The 21,509-nt window shown below is 37.2% G+C and overlaps 1 protein-coding gene across 3 annotated transcripts; it reads left to right on the forward strand.

Moving 5' to 3' along the window:
* Window positions 1–1,288: 1,288 nt before the first annotated feature.
* Window positions 1,289–19,871, forward strand: LOC145562404 (uncharacterized). 3 transcript variants are annotated; one of them, XM_081622673.1, is made up of 4 exons: window positions 1,289–1,741; window positions 1,860–4,063; window positions 17,368–17,448; window positions 19,482–19,600. In XM_081622673.1, the coding sequence occupies exons 1-3, from the start codon at window positions 1,406–1,408 to the stop codon at window positions 17,444–17,446; spliced, it is 2,619 nt and encodes an 872-aa protein (XP_081478799.1). In that variant the 5' UTR covers window positions 1,289–1,405; the 3' UTR covers window positions 17,447–17,448; window positions 19,482–19,600. The 3 variants fall into 3 exon arrangements, with proteins under 3 accessions (XP_081478799.1, XP_081478800.1, XP_081478797.1); XM_081622674.1 differs by lacking the exon at window positions 17,368–17,448 and adding an exon at window positions 18,464–18,513 and having other exon boundaries at window positions 1,290–1,741; window positions 19,482–19,572; XM_081622671.1 differs by lacking the exon at window positions 17,368–17,448 and having other exon boundaries at window positions 1,291–1,741; window positions 19,482–19,871.
* Window positions 19,872–21,509: the final 1,638 nt, after the last annotated feature.

Below are 21,509 nucleotides of genomic sequence, written 5' to 3' on the forward strand. Positions count from 1 at the left end.
TTATTGTTATTATCATCATTATTAAATTATTATTAATGTTATTATTATTTAATTTAAACTATTATTACTATCATTATCGCATTGTACTATTATTATTATTATTATTTATTATTATTATTATTATTATTATTATTTATTATTATTATTATTATTAATTATTATTATTATTACTACTACTACTACTACTACCACTATTATAATTGATTTAGGTGAATGAAAATATAAATAGATGTGTATCATCTTTAACATATGTTAATAGTAAATAGATAAAAGACAATGGTTTAAAATATTCAAATTATTACAACCACTTATCAATAACAGAACATAATCAGATTAGAGTTTAACATTGTGGTGAATTAACCATCTACTTCCATATGATCTTCATTTTCATCATCATCTTCAATGTCATCTTAATTTTCATTGTCATCACCTTCATTGTCGCTTTCCAAGCGGTTAGCTCTCCAAATTCAACGTGCTATACGATGTCGCACTCTGGCCATCCTATTTTTGCGCCATTGTGCATACATAGTTGAATCTGCTACTCCTATACTTGCATCATGTTGAATGATTGGTATGCCAAGCTTATGCATCCGAATAAAATTATGTAGTTGCAAGTGGCTACAATGATTGACATTTGACTCTTTTGTGACACCTGTGGCATGTTATGTAATATTCTCCATATTTTTTTCAACTGTCCAAATGAACATTCCACCTTCATTCTTAACGGTGAATGAAACTTATTAAAATGTTCTTTTAATCCTCTAGGTGGCATTATTTTTGTAAAAAGATATCATTTTACTCCTATATCATTACTTTTTATTATAAAAAGATATTGTAGTATTATCATTAAATATGAAGTATTATTATTCCCACAAAAAATATATATTATGTGTTATTATTATGATCAATATATATTTATAAATTGTTAGACATTATTATTAATAAATATTACTACCTCCGTTAACATTTACTTGCAATTTTGGGGTATTATTTGAGAGACATAAAATATTCCAAAGTTGTAAGTAAATGTTAACGGAAGTAGTATTATAAATATGAATAATTTGTATGGTGAATTATTAATTATTATTATTCTTAAATATTAACTATAATTATTAATTATTATTTTACTAATATTATTAATTGATAGTAATTAAGAGCAGAGCAAGCAGCGCTCAGCAGAACAGAGCACAACACAACAACTCTAAAGAACGGCCTTTAGTTATCCCCGTAAAATTGTCAATCTTTACCTGTCAACCGTTTTTCTCACTCCTATGAGTGGGAAGTAAATGCCCAAATTTCAAACCTAGAGTAAATTCTCACAACAATCATTTTCCAAGAAATTCAAGCCCTAACATCTATGTATAAACCTTGAATAACTATCAATCCTTCTCAATTCAACTCTCTAATGGAGAACAACTACTTTGTATCCCACAATCTAATTGAACAAGTTCAGATCTTGCTGAAGAAAGAAGCTGGAATCGAGTCTTTCGATTTCAACGATCATTCAATTGAATCTCCGCAATCATCTTCGTTTCTTGAAGAAGCTATTGCTGGATCGAATCCCTCTGTTGATGCTTTGCGATGTGAGAATTGCAGCGGTGAGCTATTGGGAGGTTCTGAATCAATCATTTGCATTTATTGTGGGCATACCCAATTGCATGATATTCTCCGTCACCCAATTTGTTTCAATAATACTGTCGCATTTCAATGGTTTTTGAAGTCGCTTGATTTGGATGGATTTGTAAGTAAACTATGTTTTTCTAATTTTTGGTTAATGTTAATTTGGTTTTTTGTATGATGTTATTGTGTTGAAATTGCATTGTGAATATGTAGTTATATGATTGAAAATGGGGTTGCAGGAAAAAGTAGGAATACCACTTGGTGATCATGAATCTGGTAATAGAGGTCGGAATTCTTTCAAAGAGGAGGAAATCTCGTTATCGGATTATCTTGATCTCCAGCTAAAGGGGCTGAATGATTCGAGGGAGTTCGGTGTGCGGAATGAAGAACGGCTTCCTAGGAAAAGATTTTTGAGCTTGGTTGGTGTAGATATTGAACAAATTTTAGCTCAAGATTGTATTGATCATGGAGTTAGTGTTGGAAGTGAACAGATGGTAACGAGTCGAAAAATAGGAAATGAAAATTGTGGAAATTCAGGAGATAGGAGTCTTAGTGTGTTTGAAAACACGCAGTCTACTGAGGCTGTTTTAAGGTCTGGTGAGGGTGAGGGTGAGGGTGAGAACGGCGAGTCCTTTTCTGATTGGGGGGCTGAGTTTCAATCTTCCTTCCCAGAGTCTGGACATGAGAAATTAGCTAGTAGCTCAATTGCTGATTCTTTTTCAGGAAGTAATTTGACTACTTCTGGCAAAAATCTTTGGAGTAATTCGAAGTCTGAATCCCCTTTCAACCCTAAGGTATCTGAAGGAAATTTCTTGGCTGAAGGTGGTGGAAAGGCCATTGAGTCAGTTGACGCTTCTTTTGATTGGTTGCCAGCAGATCAATGGCCTGCTGTCAAAGATGATTCTCCTAACATTGACGAGGGAGATGGTGATGAATCTTTTGATGACTGGGGGGATTTTAGGATGTCTACGAGTGATAATGTTAGTCAATGTGAACCAAGCAGTACAACTGTGCCTGGTATTGGTAGTAGTGTTGGGCTGGTTACATCTGATCTGTTTGATGATTTTACTGATTTTGTGGTTTCTAAAGATATCAAACATCCTAACAATTCTCTGACAGATCCTGATAATGCTAGGAACAATTTTTCAACACCAATTACTGGAGGAGAGACTCTTCTTCAGATCAATAATAATAAAGCAAAGCAGTATGTTTGCACAGGTGATCTCGCTCCTTTGGATGGTACCCACTCAGAATATCAAGGTGTCAATGTAGACAGGACCCAGAATAAGATATCTGATCAAGGTCATTCAACTGGTTTATGGAGTAATGATATACATTTGGGTATAAATAATGAACTTGGTCAGTTGCAAGGCGGAGAAAGCAAGTTACCTGCAAGTGGGGCTGCTAATGAATTTGGTAATTCATTTGACTTGTGGAGTGATTTTGCTGGACTTGGTGTTGAGAACAAAGAGGAGCAAGCTGTCAGTTTCAAAGTGGTAGATGCGAAGGGAAACGGTCATCAAAATGATTCATTGACCCTGTTGAATGATAAATCGCTTGATGCATGGAGTTATTTAGCAGGATCTGGTGGTTTTCCTGACAGTAAGCCAACTACTAATGATAATATATCACCTGGGTTATGGAATGACTTTCCTGGTATGATATCTAGTCATGCAAATCAGCCTCAAAGTAGCAATACAAGAACCACAGAAGATCAAGCAGTTTTCAAGGATGATATTCTATTTGGTTCATGGAGTGATTTCCGAAGCTCGGGAGTTCCAACAGGAATTAGTTCTTTGGGACCAATTGATACCAAGAGCAGTTCAGATCAGACTGATTTCCAGAAAGCTAACAGTCTAAAAATGGTTGATGACAATAGCACATTAAGTTCATGGGGTGATTGTGGGGTCGCAACATCTGTTTTACAGCAGCAGCTACAAGTTGCTGGAGCAGGATCATCTGGAAATAAATTGAGCAGTGAAGATGGTGATTTGTTTTCTGGATTTAGTGACAGCGGTAAACAGTACACTATTCAACCCGACAATCGACATCATTATGATGGAGTTACGATACATGATGGTGAATCCACTCGTGAAGATGATGATTCATTTGGTGCATGGACTGATTTTACAAGTTTAAGTAATTTGCAAGGAAATCTTCCTAGCTCAGCTAATGCAACTGATGACAAGAAAGCTGTTGAGCATGGAGATCCATTTGATACATGGAATGTAATGGTTAGCTCCTTGAGTACACAAGTTGGTGAAGACAATGCGGTCGCAACCTTTAAAACACCAGAATCAAACTTGCTTTCCTTGAATACAAATTCAAATTATGTGGGCCCTAACAACTTGATGCCATTGGACCTAAAAGCTGGACTGTTCAGTAATCAAAATCGTTCTGCCTCAGTTGCATTTTCACCAAGCGAGGGTCCTGATTTGGTTAGGTATGTGTGCTGTGATCTAATTCTTCTTTTCCATGTCAGTCTATGTCTGGTTCTTGTTTGCTATAGCCAAATGTTTTCTTCCTATCTTATAACAACGCGATTGACCATGCATTAATTTATTAACACTTGCAAGCAATGTATAAAAAAAGCTCAAGGCACATTGAAGCGAGAGGGATTCTATTGCACCTAACTTCGGTGATTGCCAAGTTACCCCATCGGCCCCTTCTACTACCACAAATGATAAAAGCAAGCAAATGAAGTAAAATCAAACTAAAACAACTAAAAAGATGAAATACTAGATTTGAGAGAAATAAGATCAAAACACTAGGGAGAGGGGGTTCCAATCATGATCAACTAAGGCAATAATGATTAACATGGATATATGCCAAGGAATACAAATTCTACTTAAATAATTCATTCCCATGCAATTATTCAAGCATATTGATGTAATAGATCAATACTAAACTAGATAATTTCCATGCATCCAATTTAGTACTCAAGTAATGGAATTAAAGGTGCACAACAATAATTTCAAGCAATTTAAGGACAAAATCATCAACTTAAAGCAATATCCAATCAATCATCAATATAATCATCCTAGCTAATCATGATCTTCACCCCCTTCCCTAGCTAGAAATCTAAGCTAGAGAAGAGAAAATAGCCATCAAAACTACACTAGGCATGAATTCAAATCTTTACCAAGCAAATCATGATTCAAAATCAAGGAAAATTAATCAAAACAAGTAAAATCAAGGAAATAGATGAAAATGAACACTGTCAAAAGCAATTAAACCAAACAAAAAGGAAAGAGTAAAGAGATTACTACTATGAAGCTTGTTCGATGAAGAAAACATGAAATACTTACATTGAATTGAAGAAAACTTGAATAAATCTTGATTACAATGATGAAACTTGAAGATTAAGCAACTTTCTCTCTCTAAAATACCAAGATTTTCTCTCACTACAAAGTTCTAATAATATTTGGAAAATAGGATCCTTAAAAAATTCAAGAAAAAGTCTATTTATGGTGCATAATAAAGCCGAAAATAACAAACCAGCCGAGCCCTCTATCACTGCACCGCACCCTTTCCTTGCCGCTGAACCCTGAGTACCGCGCCCGCGGTGGATGGTGGAGAGGCTTCTCTCGGCTAAGGAGAGTCCGCGGCAATGAAACAAGGGAAGTTAGGTCTTCAGATAACCGCGCTCGCGGCCTGTAATGTCGTGTCCGCGGTGGTGTGGGGCGCGGGCAGCCTTCTACAGGTTCCAAATGGAATCTCCAAAACTCTTTTTTCCGTGCCTGCGGCTGGGACTACTGCGCTCGCAGTCCATAGGGAGATAGCGCGCCCTCTCTAATCAGCATCTCTCCTCTCCTTAGCCAAACATTGCTCATCTAGCTTCATCCTAAAGTGCCAAAAACCTACAAAACAAAGATAGAAAAGCTAGAAAACACAAGAAAAGCTAAAAGAAGAGGAAAAACACGAGACAAAGCAAATATAACTAAAATAAGGGTAAAAATGGCCAGAGAAGGCGCAAACAAGTGACAAATGAGGGTCAATCCTTACTAATAAGAGGTGAAATAGTGGCATAAATGCCACTCATCATCTTCTAATTCACCATTGTTTAATTTTTGGGGAAGTTAGCTTACGACTAATTACGGAAGCCAACTAAACATGATTAGCGTATTGTTCTTGAAAGGTGACATAGGAAACAAATTGATGTTGTTAAAGGTCTTAAAATGTGACCTCATTTCTTCTTGTACCATTATTCTATGGAACTGAATATGAAAAGATTCATTTAGCTTGTAGTATAATAATTGTGGTATCGCGACAGTCGACATGAAGGAGGTCTTTGGAGGTTAGGATTTATAAGGAGGATCTCTTTTCTATAGGTGGACCGGAATATCTCACGTCATGGATTTCCGTGGGTGGCTCCAAGGAATTTTTTTTCAATTGGAGCAAGGACGTTTCTTTGGATTGGGGAGATGATTGCATATTAGTTTTTGTGTGAGGCCTTTAACTACAGTTAGGCACATTCCTTTTCTTTCACGTTTGTCTCCAATCCTTTTGTATGAGGCTTTTGACTACAGTTAGGGGTCGTTTGGTTCGCACAAGGTAAATGGAATGGAATGAACAGTGGGAATGAAAGAGAATGGAATGAAAAACCATTCCATTTGCTATGTTGTGTGTTTACAAAAAAACAAAAGAATCCAACCACCGTTCTAAACACCACATTACCACCCCACCACCACAACTGCAAACACAACACCTTCCCTTTTTTCACTTTTCCAGCTACCCCACCCCACCCCACCTCCCCTTTCCTCGCTCCTCCCCCATCCCTCGCCGCCCCTCCCCGACCCGTTACCGCCCGCCTCTCCCCCCGAAAACTCATCTTCTTTCCCGAAAACCCTCCCCCCCCAAACGGAAAAACCCTAAAAACCCTTTACTCCCACGAAAAATAGTCGACCACCCTCCCCCCACCCTCAAAACCCTCGGGTGAGGGTTTTTCTGTGGGGGTGGAGGGGGTTTTAGGGTTTTTTCTTTGGTGGGGGAGGGTTTTCAGGAATTGGTTTTTGGGGGGATGGAGAGGAGGGGGCGGCGAGGGGTGGTGGAGGGGCGGCGAAGGGTGTGGTGGGGGGTGGCCGGAAAAGTGAGAAAGAGAGGGTGGTTGTGTGGTGGGGGAATATTTTCGGGGGAGATGAGGGTTTACTGGGGGAGTCGGTGGGCCGGGGAGGGGCGTCGGTGGGCGGTTGGGTGGTGGAGATAGGTTAGAAGGTGGTGGTGTCTGGTGGTGAAGTGGTGGTTAGGGAAAGGGAATGCAAAAGGCTAGGGGGGTGAGGAATCAATTTGGAGTAAAAATGAGTAAACTTTAAAATAAAAATGGGGAAAGGGAATGACAAAAACGGACAAACAAACAACAATAAAGGGAATGGTACCCTTTCCCTTTGATAATTAACCCCTTAGTTTGAGTGTCACACTTTAGAAAACAAAATCTGTCACTTTTTAGACATACAAGATTAAAACTAGAAAGGGGAATTGGGAAATTGTTCTTGCAAATTCTTATGTGACTTTGTATTGGGTAATTCATGAAAGTGGAAGTTTTTAATCAGTAAAAGCTATTTAATACCAAAGTTTTGGAGTCTGGACTATTAAGACCTATATCATAGCAATTTCACATGTGCATCATGTGTTGGAGTACTAATAACAAAGACTATTATTCACTGTACAACTTTGCTCTATGGCCCTATGGAGAGTAAGAAAAATAGCTTTCTTTTTTTTTTTTTTTTTTTTTTTTTTTTTTTTTTTTTTGGGGTTTTAGGGGAAGGAGGGGAGGGAGCATGTGGGGGAGATTGAAGGATGTAAAGTGCTAAGGTTGTTGACCGTTTGGCGTTGATGATGATCAAGCACTGATTACAACACACAGGGAGTGTTCAAGGTTCACTCGCAAAAAAGAAAACTGAGGGTTCTAAATCTGATTTTGGGCTTTACTCACGATTTAGGAATGGCTTTGGGTATTTACAATTTAACTTCAATTTACTCTCTAAATTAGGTTTAATTCGCCTAAATTAAGGATTTTAGTCTAACTTTATTTTATAAAAGCAAGAGTAATTAAATTTGGAATAATATATTCTAGATTTTGAAGCTCTTAGCCAAAATAATTACACACAAAAAGGAAAAATAGCCTTTTAGATATTACAAATCACGCCTATACTAATATAAATAAACCTAGGAAAGCTTAACACATCAGGAAAAAGAATAAAACGCACGCCTATAATGAATCTAGAAATTTAAACCAATTCTTGGTAGAAGTCTAATTATACTAGGATTGTAGCTACTAAAATAAACTTGTGTCTATTAAAAGAAAAAAAAAACTAATTTGTTTAAAAGATAAAAAAAACCTATCCACATAGGATGGTAGTATCATGTAAGCTAACTGTGAAAACAGATTCTACTCAAAGTAGCACAAAGACAACCAGGACAATTGTTCCAAGAGAAGCACATAGGGGTGGTATTATAGAGCTTTTAAAGGGTGGTAATATCGAAAGGAAAAATTGAAATTATCGGTCCTAACTATTGTCTTTCCGCTACAAATAGTCCCATTATGTTTATCTTAGGTAGGGCCAAACTTTGATATTCATTTGATGATATTGGGCCCAACGACTTATTTACATGCTGCAAAAAGTAAAATAATCACGTGGAGTCTTTTAGACCCTTGCCTGAGTTATCTCTAACCTTCATTCACTTCCCTGATAGCCAATAGCCATACTTCAGCTTCATCTCCATCTTTTCTTAAAATAAAAGGAAAAATGGAAAAGAATAATCTCACCTTTGACATTTTTGCTGAAAACAATCCCACCTTTGAGTAATCTCAAAACAATTCCACCTTTTAACACCATCTTCTCAAAACAAACCTTTTTACCTTTTGAACAGGTTATTATTTTTTTTAAAATAATTTTATTCTTTATTCTTTCTTTTTCCACCTCATCATCTTCTTCTTTGGATAACCCATCATGACCACCACCTGATCACTGCCACTTTCAATCAATCAATCAATCAATCAATCAAAGCCTTAATCCCAAAAGTGGGGTCGGCTAACATGAACCAAATTTGATTATTCCGTGTAGTCATCAACATAAATCTTTCTCCTCCATCCCTTACGATCCAAAACTTCATCCTCACGTAAATCCATGCACTTCATATCCTTCCTCACTCCTTCCAACCAAGTCATCTTTGGTCTCCCTCTTCCTCGTTTAATCCCTCCATGGTCCCACTCTTCCACTCTTCGCACCGGTTCACCCTCGGGTCTCCGTCTTACATGTCCAAACCAACGCAGACGATTTTCCCTTAATTTATCTACAATGCCCGCCACACCTACTTTCTTGCGAATAACCTCATTTCTGATTCTATCTCTTAAAGTGTTTCCACACATCCACCTTAACATGCGCATTTCCGTAACCTCCATCTTTTTAATATGCTCTTTCTTAGAAGCCCAACATTCTGTACCATAGAGCAACACTGGTCTTATGGCAGTCCTGTAGAATTTTCCCTTCAACTTTAAGGGAATGCTGCGGTCGCATAACACTCCCGTGGCCGCTCTCCATTTAAGCCACCCTGACTTAATCCTGTGGGTCACGTCTTGATCAATGTCACCATTCTTCTGGATGATCGACCCTAGGTACTTAAAACATTCACTCATGGTCAAATCCTTTCCATCCAAACTCACCACTTCATTGCTTGTCCCCCTCTGAGTGCCAAAACGACATACCAAATATTCAGTCTTACTCCGACTTAGCTTAAACCCTCTAGATTCCAACCTTTGCCTCCATTGCTCCAACTTGACATTAACCCCATCCTTAGTCTCATCCACCAAAACGATATCATCTGCGAACAGCATACACCATGGAACCTCATCTTGAATTGGTCTAGTTAATTCATCTAGAACCGTTGCAAAAAGAAAAGGGCTTAATGCAGACCCTTGATGCAATCCGATTGTAATAGGGAAATCTTTTGTCAACCCTCCGCATGTCCTCACATTTGTTGACACATCCCGATACATATCCTTAACTAGGTCTACATACCTTCGTGGGATACCTTTCTTCAACATTGCCCACCAAAGTATCTCTCTTGGCACCTTGTCATATGCCTTCTCTAAATCAATAAAGACCATATGAAGATCTTTCTTCTTTACCCTATAAAACTCCATCATTTGTCTTATCAAATGGATTGCCTCCATAGTAGATCTCCCAGGCATAAAACCAAATTGGTTATCTGAAATGCTTGTGCATGCCCTCAACCTTTGTTCAATCACCCTTTCCCACAACTTCATAGTATGGCTCATAAGCTTAATTCCTCGATAGTTAGAACAATCTTGAGCGTCTCCTTTGTTTTTATAAACCGGGACCAAGGTGCTCTTCCTCCAATCTTGTGGGATCCTTGTAGCCGTCCATATCTTGTTGAAAAGGTTTGTTAACCAATCAATACCAATCTTACCCAAACACCTCCACACCTCTATCGGTACCCCATCAGGGCCAACCGCCTTCTTAGGTTTCATCTTCCTCAGTGCAATCTCCACCTCTACTCTCCTAATCCTTCGCACATACTCCATGTTGATTTCTTCATCACTCATAGAGGTATCTCCTATCACAACTCCATTACTTCCATTAAATAATTCATCGAAGTACCCCTTCCACCTGTCCTTGATGCCCTCCTCTTGCACTAGGACCATTTGGTTCTTATCTTTGACACACTTCACCATGCCAATATCCTTCCTTGCCTCTTGTCTTCTCTTTGCCATCTTATAAATGATCCTTTCTCCCTCCTTGGAATCAAGCTTTTCATAAACCTCCTGATATGCCTTTTCTTTTGCTTGGCGAACAGCTGCCTTTGCCTTGCTCTTAGCCTCCTTATACGCTGCAAAGGTTTCATCACTCCTACATTTTCCTAAGGCTTGATAGCATTCCCTTTTTTGCTTAATTACTGCTTTCACCTCTTCATTCCACCACAAAGTATCTCTCTGTACCGAAGTTCTTCCCCTTACTTCCCCTAAGACCTCTTTGGCCACTCTTAGGAAACAGTTCTTCATTCGTAACCAAGTCATGTCCGGATCCACCTCTCCATCCCAATCCGCTTCTTCAATTACCTTTTCTGTAAAAACCTTAGCTTTTGCATCCCTTAGGGTCCACCATCTTATCCTTGGTTCTTCTTGTCTAACTTTTTTCTTCGCCTTCTCTTTCAGACGAATAGTCATTACCAATAGCCGGTGTTGGGTGACCACACTCTCCCCTGGGATAACCTTACAGTTTATGCAACTTTGTCTATCTATGCTCCTTGTGAGCAGGAAGTCTATTTGAGTTGCATTTGCTCCATTCCGAAAAGTTATCAAGTGTGAATCCCTCTTCTTAAACCAAGTATTAGCCAAAATTAAATCATATGATCACTGCCACTTTGCAACCCCAAAATCCTAACCCCTCCAAACCTCCGTGGATCCATCTCGAAAACCGCACCCACCGAACGATCTGACCCTCCCACCTCGAAACCCCTATCCCGGAACCCCACCTAGAATCGGCGGAGACCCACCCCCACCATTAAACAAAACCATACGGAAACCCTCACTAACACAGGCACACATTAACCACCTCCACACTCATCCCCACCCTAAAATTTCATCCTTTCCAACCTGATTCCCACGCCGTGAACCAAAACCCCACCCCCACCAGATCCCGAAAACTGGCACATAGGCCAAAAATCCCACCCTAGTTCGAAACCCACCGCACCGGAGTAAATCTCACCCCATTTTTTAACTCTTAATTACGCACCGAACCGAACCGAAGTCCCACCCTTATAGGCACTTTGAAACCCACCTCCGCCGTTTCTATTGCGAGAAAGGGAAGGGTAGCTGCTTTCAACGGGGAAGGCGGGATAGGGGTAATGCTCTAGTAGTGGAGATTGGCCATGTGGGGGATCGGAAAGGGTGCTGTTTTTTATAATTTTTTTTTTTGTTATTTTTATATATACTTTAAGAAAAATGACTAATTAAAATGAAACACGTGGCAAGTGCAAGGAATCAATATCAGGAGAAGGGTATGTTAGTCATATCCTATTATTAGTAGCTTGGAGAATAAGTTAAGAGTTTGTTATGAGAGTTTTTCTATAAATAGGCCTCATTAGGAGGAATAATCATCATGCTGAATATTGTTGAGGCTTGTTATTAGGAGAGAATCCACCTCTCGAAAGTGAAATTATCGTTCAATTAGCTGTAATTCTCATCTTAATACTATAATCAGCATTTTTCTTCCTAATTCCTGCCATAGTTAGTGCTGGAAACCATGCTAATGCCTAGCAAATGGTATCAGAGCACTACGGTCTCCGGTGACCTTGCTGGAAGGCCGGCGAACAGTGAGTTCACTAACATGTTCTCACAGGCAGAATTTGACGTGAAAATAGATGAGATTACAGAGAGAATGTGCAAGAACATAGAGAAGATTTTCGATAATGCAATTTCTCGGATTAGATTGAAGTTAGGTGTAACTCAAGAAGACCTCAAGGAGGAAGAACATCAGGTCGGTGAGTAGTCAGCCACCTCCGCATTGTCATGTGATGAGGAAGAAATTGCATCACAAGAGGAAAAGATGGTGGAGGAGAAAGTATTTCCGGAGATTTCCGAACAGTACTCTTGTTCCGTCATTAGCAGCTTCTCCGGTGGCGCGATGGTGGAGAAATTTGGTGGAGTTGCTAGTGGAAGACGTGGTGATTTTGCAGGTGGATTTAGGCCGAGGTGATTGCATCGGCAAAACCGGTGGTGTGCATTTCACGAGTAGTATTAGCGGTAATTTTGAGAGTAGTGGGTCGAGAACTAAGATAGGTGGTTTTGTTGGTGGTTTGTATGGTGGAATGTTTAAGAGAGGTGGCGCCGGATGCTGCTGTGATCCAGGAGGTTGTGTCGGAAACTGTAGTGGTGGTGGGTATTTGGCTTCCTGTCGAAGAAGAGCTCAAATCAGGGGCCGAGATTAACAGTGAGTAGTTGTAGCGGCGACGACAATTTTGGTGGTGGTGGTAACATCGAGTTTACTGTTGGAGACGATTTTACCACCGGAACATCTGTTGGCAGGAAAGCAGTGCCAAAGAGGTGTCGCCGGCGATGATGGATGTAATAGTATCGCAGGGAAGCCGCCGGAAGGAATGTTCGAGCGTGGAGGTGCCGGAGGAAGCGGGTCTGGTGGTGGGTTGGGTGTGCGTGCTAGTGGTGGTGATTTTTTGGGTGGCGAGCAGGGCCGTTTTTGAGATTTTGGCGGCCCTAGGGCGAAATAATATATTAGGGCCCTATATGTATACTTCACCGGTTTTATAATAATTGCACCACCTTCTCCAAAAATTTCATATATTTAGTTAAAGTGTTGCAATTGAAATGAACAAAATTTAATTGTACTCCAGATAGAAGTGTGTACATAAATTTTTAATATTGGGAGAAATTCTTTTATTTCTTTGAATTAATAGTCTAAATTTAAATTATGTTAACTAATCTAGTAAACAAATCCAACTGCACGTAATTTAAAATTAATACTAGTGTATAGAATGCATAAATACATTATTATATCATCAACAACGCTCTATAAATACAAATGTCTTATCATCTAAAACATAGCATCATGATTGACCCTATGCAACAAATGAAATTGATCACTTGCTTAGCATAATTTTAAAACTTAGCAATTTTGTTTTTTTAACAAAATTTTAGGTTGGCAATTATTTTTAAAATAGTAGGCTAATTGATAAATATTGCTCTAAAAAGTTAACGTATGAATAATAACTTATAGAGTATATTGTATCTAATTTCATTGGGTCTTTGGGAGAATTATAGTACTTTTTTTTTTTTTTTTTTTTTTTGGTAAGATAAAGAAAAAAATATTGTGCCTTGATTATTCAAAAAAAAAAAAATAATGTGTCTTGATGAAGATAATAACGATCAAATAAGAATGTGTTAAAAAAAAAAAAAAAAAAAAAGAAGAGCTAATTTAATTAGCAAAAACAAAGCTATGGGTTTCGAACTCATGACCAATATGACAAATGAACTATATCTAACTCAGCAAACCACTAGACCACACAAAGTACTACTATTACATTTGCACAAACAGCTAATATAACTAATACACTATACTTAAAAGCTGAACAATTTGGGGCCCTTTTTGGCCGTGGGCCCTGGCAGCTGCCAGCTGCCCAGCCTGGTGGCGAGGCACCATGGTACTTGCTGCAGAATATTCCAGTAACAATGGAGTATGAGAGAAGCTTGGGGTCTCTTGTTGGCTTGGAGAGGAAGTCAAAAATGAAATATGCTAGTAAGGGTAATTTTGTCAATTACCAAAATTATGATATAATGGCTGAGGAAAGACTTTGTGGGTACCACATCGTTAAATGGGTTTCTGAAAAGGGGAAAAGGGAGGAAATGGGCTCAAATTTCTTAAATGGGACAAGGCCCATTAGTGAAACTTCTAGCTCACAGCCCAATCCCTTATGCCCAGCCCAATTCCACTCCTCACATTTAGTTTTTCAACCCACCCAGCTCTTAAAAGAAAGCCCTTCCTCATGTCCCTCCAACCCATCACGTAAGACATGATGGAAGACTAATATCCAGCTTTAAAAACACAAGGCTTATTATGCACAAATCAATTGCCTGACCCCCATTACTTAGTCCCTGTGCATATGTTTCAGAATGTACTACCTAATGACTGCTACAAGGCTTTAGAACAGGATTAATTCTCCACCAAGTAAAGCACCTCACTGAAGGAGCTTGGTTACGATTGTCAGAGGAAGTTGGACTCAGCTCATCATTGCCACTGCCGGGAATGGAGTGCCGACTACTATCCACCTCGAGGACAAGGTGAAAGTTTGGGCGGCGGGTAATGCAAGGAATCAATATTAGGGGAAGGGTATGTTAGTCATAACATATTATTAGTAGCTTGGAGAATAAGTTAGAGTTTGTTATGAGAGTTTTTCTATAAATAGGCCTCATTAGGAGGAATAATCATCATGCTAAATATTGTTGATGTTTGTTATTGGAGAGAGTGAGCCTCTCGAACACTCATATTAGGAGAGAATCCACCTCTCGAAAGTGGAATTATCGTTCAATTAGCTGTAATTCTCATCTTAATACTATAATCAACTTTTCTTCCTAATTCCTGCCATAGTTAGTGCTGGAAACCATGCTAATGCCTAGCAGCAAGTTACCCAAATCAACCAGTTACCAAATTGACAAACCGGTCAAGGGACTATTTTGAGCAGATGGGGGGCAAAGGTGGATTGTATTGAGATTATTCAAAGGTGGGATTGTTTTGAGCACAAATGTCAAAGGTAGTATTATTCTCTTCCATTTTTTCAAAATAAAAATATCATCTCTTTTCCCATTTATGCAATTCATCTCCTTTGTAGTCTCTCTCTTCTCTTAAAATCCACACTTTTCACATAACCATAGAAACCAACTTTGAGTATTCAAATCCATGTACTCAACCCCAACCATTAATGGTGAAAATAACTAAATCTCAAAGTGCTCCGTAGTACTCAACCTCAATTTGACACAAAAACTAAATCTTAAAGAAAAAACAATATTAATCGAAAATTTTGGTTATTGTGAAGTTTTAAATATGAGATTTTGGTTCATATTATTATAATTTTCAAAAAATTAGAGCATAGAAATTTAGTTTGTCCTTCCACTTTAAAAAGATTTGGTCAGACTTTGATTTTGAGTGACCGTGACAATAGAAGTTAAATTCTACCATTAAACTTGAAATGAAATTGTATTACATTTGTTAAAGGCCTGCGTGACAACATACAAATATTCCTTTCTTTTTTTCCTCTATGCTTTTCTAATTTTGTTGTTGTTGATAGATATAATAGAGTATTTTATTAACGCTGATTGTTGTTAGGTGAGAAGTTAATGGATGGGGAAATAGGAAGAGGAAAGAGAAGAAGAAAGAACGAAAAAGAAAGAAAAAGCAACGAGTAAAGTTTTTTAAAAAATGACTTTCGTGTCATGTGCTAGGCACATGGGCATATTTTTACCTGTCGTAAAATGTTAACAAGTTACCCGACCCAATATAGTCAAACACATCTCAAAGTTTGACCAACCATGGATAAATAACGGGTGGGATTGTTTATAGTGGAATAATATTAGTTGCGACTATTTATTTAAATTTTTCAATGTTGAAAAGTGGTATTTTAAGGGGTGGTAACATGGAATTAATCTTTTTTTTTTTCCTTTTCATAAAAATCAATAAAACACTAAAAACATGCATCAAAACTTCATATTCACTGTTTAATTACAAATTAAGTATGATGAACATTGTTGCATAAACAAGTAAAAAGACTTGGTCTTACATATCATGAAACCAAATAAAAGTCTTACCAATTATTAACTAAATTGATTAAGCACATAATTGATAAAGGTAGGAAAATAGGTCGTTATAATCACCTCCCTAAATCAAACCAAATTCATAATTTCTAAACTAACCCCTAAACAAGTGTAGCGACAAGTTTGGAGTCGAACCACAAGGACTAAAGGACAAAGATTTAAGTCAACTAAGGCAATGAAATAGGTCGAAACACTCGAAAGTAAATTGGAAAAGAAATCCACACAACTATAAATTGACCGGGCATAGTGATTCAAGCAACCAATTGCACATAAATAATCTTGAGCTTAATTAGGGGAAATTAACCACTTTAACTTACTCTGCACAATCAAGCATGATAATTATCAACTAGATTAATTCACTCCCACACAACCAACTTAGCCTAAACATGGATGAATTTTATACTTTCAAGTAACTCCCTCCCGCATAATCAGTCAAGAGCACGTTAGTATCAGAGGCAACTCGTTAGAAAGACTCTAAGCAATAAAGTCAGCATCCCTATTCACAAATTGAGCATCAATCACAATTTAAACACCATCAATTAATTATAAACATCAATATTCCCTTCATCCTCTTTGTTAGCTTAAAACCTATCCTAGCATAAGGAAAAAGACCATGAAAATCATGAAGAAACTAGCCAAATTGGCAACCAAAAGAATAATGAACAAATAATCAAGGACTAAATAAGAATTAACAACTAATTAAAAAACAAGCTAAAATAAAGGATTGAACTAATGAAAGCAATTAAATAAAAGCAATAAATAAGAGGAGAGAGAGTGAGAATGGAGGATTCGTCATATTCATTTGGTTACCAAACAATTTTCCAAAGCTTTCATCTTTCTTTGATTTTTCTCTTTAAAAACCCTTAGCTAATCCTAAAGACCTAAGAGAGAGAAAATAAAAGAGAGGCCTAATCTAATCCTATTCTAAGTTGATTAAAAGTTGGTCCTAATAAAATTCCCAAAGGGTATTTATATTACAACCTCCATAAAAGAAATAAGCTTATTAAAGATAATTAAAAGAAAGAAGTAAAAGAAAATAAAAATAAAAACAAAAGGAGATAAAAAAAAAGGACATAAAAATAAAAATCTCCCCCAAAACAATCAAACCCTTTCACCCTTCCCCTATTTCTTTTTCGTGCTGCCCTTCAATCATCATCCCCATTTCACGCATCAACATTAATCAAATCGCACGAAAATTGTGACCCTTGGATATGATTGAAATAAATCGCGACAATAACATTATACTACGTATTTGGATTGTTTAATATGGAATTGGAGCACTTGCTCCAAAGATTAAAGTGCCCGCTCAAAGGCTACTGATTCGTTGGCTGATTTGGGCATGAATTTCTGTGATTGTTGGTGTTGTATTGCTGGCCGGTTATTGTTGCTGTGTGCGGCGGAAGCAGTGGTGAAGGCCGCGAGAGGGAGAGCAGGTGGTGCTTTTTGGTGACTGTCACAATAACATTATACTACGTAATTAAATGAAGGTAAATATTTGAGCGGGAAAGTCCTAATAATATTTTACTTAATACCATTTATTTATATATATTAGTAGAGAATTATAATCAAAGTTAACGTGTAAAAAGTGACCAACTTCAAATGGTGCAATCATTTGGAAGCATAGGTGGTATAAGATTAGGGCAAAATCTATGTATAATAAATATAAATTTTTTTTGATATTATCGTAATTAAATGAAGGTAAATATTTGCATATAAATCAATATAAATAATTATAGAGTGTTGATGAGGTGAGTGGGTGTATGGAAAGAGTTGGATAAAGTAGGAAAGAGTGTAAAAAGGTGGATGGGTGTAATAAAAATGGTGAAAAAAGTACACTGTAAGAGAGTGTAAAAAGGTGGATGTGTATAATAAAAAGGTGGAAAAAGTAATAGTGTAAAAAGGTGGGTGGTATAAGAAATTGTTAGAAAAAGTATGAGATAGTAAGTGGAAAGATGTTTCCAACATTGGAATAATGTAAAAGTGTAAAGATTATCGGGTACAGACTAAAACAAAAGGTGTAAATAACCTTTGTGAACAGTGTAGTATAAACAATTAAATTAGAGAATGTAACAATTCTTAAGCAACAAGGCCACAAGGGAAAATTGGAACTAACATGCTTCAATTTGCTACTATGTTTTACAATCTTCCTTTAAGTTTTTTAGTGTATCTAATGTAAGATAAATCTAGGATTCTGTTTGGAAATGGATGTACTGGCACCAAACTTACCACTATTGTATCATTTTTTATTTCACTGAATCTCTTTGTTTTGTGCCAAATGAAGGAGATAATATTGTTTAGAAATTAAATCTGCTAATGTTTCTTAGGAAATGCTTTGCTAGGCTAGACAGAAACTAATGATTATAGGATTGAGGGATTTTTTTTATTAAATGCTATATATTGCTTTTAGAATATATGATTCCTATCATGATAGTTGTTCCATATTTTTATGTTAAAATATGATCTAGAGAAAATAAAGATAAATTATGGCCAGTTTTTGAACAGGTATGCCTAAGGCGCAAGGCGTTAGGGGTCATGCGCCTTTTATGGTCTAGGTGAGGCGATTTTGATGAGGCGCACTAACGCGCACAAAGATTTTTTCACTTTTCAGAATCTTTTATTAGTGTTTATTGTATATGCCTTGCACCGAGGCTCATTAAGGCGCACCTTAGGCGCAAGAAAATATAAAATGCCTTAGTGCGCCTTCTTTTTATACATTGATTATGGCTAGATTTTTTTAATGTATCACCTGGACACCTGATATGGATACCAAGGATATTTAACATATATTACAATTTTTAGTTTATTTTTATCAAATAAATGTGAGCTTAAGTAATAAGGGACCTAGGATAGATTTTAGGAAAGCTGCATGGTTTTACTTATTCCTTAAGAATAGGAGTTTATATGTGAAAAGAAATTGTGTTTTATCTTAATAAGGAAACCTAGTTAATATAGGATTAATATGCTTACATAAATCTTAGGATGTAATTTTATGTGTTTGTGATTGAGATTAATAAAGTTTTAAGTTTTGTGATAAAACTTATGAGAGTAGGTAATAAGCTTATTCACCCAATCGGGCATATTTAGTTTGGTTTATTATTTGAATCATTTGTTTAAATCTGTTAGTTTAGGTCATTTGATTCCATATCACCAACCTAGCTTTTGTGAAGTCCGTTTGATGTAGCAAAATCATATCATCACCTCTTAGAAGAGTAATAGAGAGATTGGGTAGAAGACTGCTATTTTACGGGTATATTAGTGTATCTTAGTAAAAAAAAATTCATGAGATGTAGGGATAGTCTTGTTTTCTTCATTTGATAAATTTTTGTAAAGATATTGACATTATTAATGTCTGCTAGCTGACTATTAAGGGTCTATACTTGAAACTTTAGTCAAGTGTCAACATCTAACTTAATCATGAACCATTGTCAATGTTGGCACTTGGCATTAATTTAGTCGTATTTGATTGATTTGAATCGATAAGTAGTCTGCAGCTAATCCATTTCATTTTTCTACTTTGTAGGACTGAACATGGTGATCCTAAGGCTGATGTCAATGGAATGAACCCGAGTGAGTGTACCTTGAAGGAAGCATTGGATCTTAAGTCCTCGGTTGCAGAAACTTTGATTTCTGAGATGCACGATTTATCTTTCATGCTTGAAAGCAGCCTCTCAATTCCGAACACTGGTAGATGAAACATCATGTGTTGGCTTCTCTTCTACTGGATGCAGGATTCGAGCTTTTTATCGTCTCCGTGCATTGTATTACCATTTGTATTTACTGGCATTGTATGTCCATTTGTATTTCCTAGCTTTGATCCATTTCTTGTAATTTTTGATCCATTTGCAGATGTGATATTGGGATTTTTTGCACAGGTCTTGAAGTGGTTAATGAAAGTTCTGAATTTTGTTCAGATACTTTTTAGGTAATTAATGCTTCGTATCATATTAAGCTACGAGAAAATTGGATTGATAGACCTTTTTGACTCGTTTACCGCGTGTAAGCCATATATTGTTTGACTATCACAAATTAAGATGAACTGAACCATAGATCCGGTCCATAGATTGTTCGACAATCACATAATAGTTAAACAATCATTTGCCATCGTTTGTAGCTATAATGTGTTCAATGTTCTGACGATTTTCTGTGTATTTCTGCTCGAATGCTTTGGTTTTTTTTGCTTGCAATATAATTCACTTTAAACAATTTTGATAATTTATATGTAAGGAAAAACATAGTCATGTGGAATATGATTAGAATCATCTTGATATATACTTTCATAATAACAAATGTTGAGAAATATGCCTTAAATCAGTGACCGAGTAGCTAGGTACACGATCATGTAATCCATTGTACACGATCGTGCAGTCAGTGTTATTATGTACTCTTCAATATACACGGTCATGTGGTTCATGGTACATGGCCGTGTAATTCCGCTACTACAAGACATGTTACACATTCGTGTGGGTTCAATATTTAATCTTAAACCACGATTAAATAGAAATGGAGTGATAAATTGCATAAAATTAAATTACTCCAAAGTCCGAATGGTTCATCATAGTGTTTTACTTTAAAATATTCCAAAATTAATTAAAACACATAACAAGGAAATCAAAGCCAATGACCAACGTGCCTGATTCCCATTGCCTCAACGTGCTTGTTGTGTTTCACTTGAGGCAAAGTTTTAGTAAGTGGATCGGCTACATTGTCGTCCGTTCCAACTTTATAAATACTGATTTCACCTTCTGATTTCCATTCCCTTATCATGTGAAATCGCCTCTTGACATGTTTGACCTTCTGATGTTCCCTTGGCTTTCTGGCCTGAGCAATAGCTCCATTGTTGTCACAATAGAGGGCTATTAGACCCTTGATGGAGGGTACAACATCAAGTTCACCAACGAACTTACGAATCCAAACTACCTCCTTTGATGCTTCAGCAGCTGCCAAGTATTCGACTTCAGTTGTAGAATCTGCAGTTGTGCTTTGCTTAGCACTCTTCTAACTAAACACTCCTCCTTTTAAACAGAATATGTATCCTGACTGCGATTTGAAGTCGTCTCTGTCTGTTTGGAAGCTTGTGTCGGTATAACCTTTAACAACTTATTCATCTGAGCCACCATATACCACGAATTAATCCTTGTTTCTTTTCAGGTACTTTAGGATATTCTTGGCTGCAGTCCAATGCGCCTCTTTTGGGTCTTATTGGTATCGGCTCGTAGCACTCAAAGCATACGATACATCTGGCCTAGTACATATCATGGCATACATGATCGATCTAATAAGCGAAGCATATGGAATCTGATTCATCCTTTCTCGCTCATCAAGTGTCTTTGGACACTACTTCTTGCTTAGGGTTATGCCATGAGACATGGGTAGGTGACCTCTCTTGGCCTCCTGCATATTGAATCGTGCCAGTACTTTATCGATGTAAGTACTTTGGCTCAATCCAATCATCCTTTTAGATCTATCCCTTTAGATCTTGATGCCCAATATGTATTGTGCCTCTCCTAAATATTTTATTGAAAAACACTTTCCAAGCAAGGCCTTTACA

Source organism: Chenopodium album, chromosome 10 (genome assembly GCF_948465745.1).
Source record: "Chenopodium album chromosome 10, dcCheAlbu1.1, whole genome shotgun sequence".
NCBI lineage: Eukaryota > Viridiplantae > Streptophyta > Magnoliopsida > Caryophyllales > Amaranthaceae > Chenopodium > Chenopodium album.

Coding starts and splice junctions, on each gene's coding strand:
- LOC145562404 (XM_081622671.1), top strand. CDS start 1,406: ATGGAGAACAACTACTTTGTATCCCACAATCTAATTGAACAAGTTCAG. Junction 1,742..1,859: donor CGCTTGATTTGGATGGATTT/GTAAGTAAACTA, acceptor ATGGGGTTGCAG/GAAAAAGTAGGAATACCACT. Junction 4,064..19,481: donor GAGGGTCCTGATTTGGTTAG/GTATGTGTGCTG, acceptor TCTACTTTGTAG/GACTGAACATGGTGATCCTA.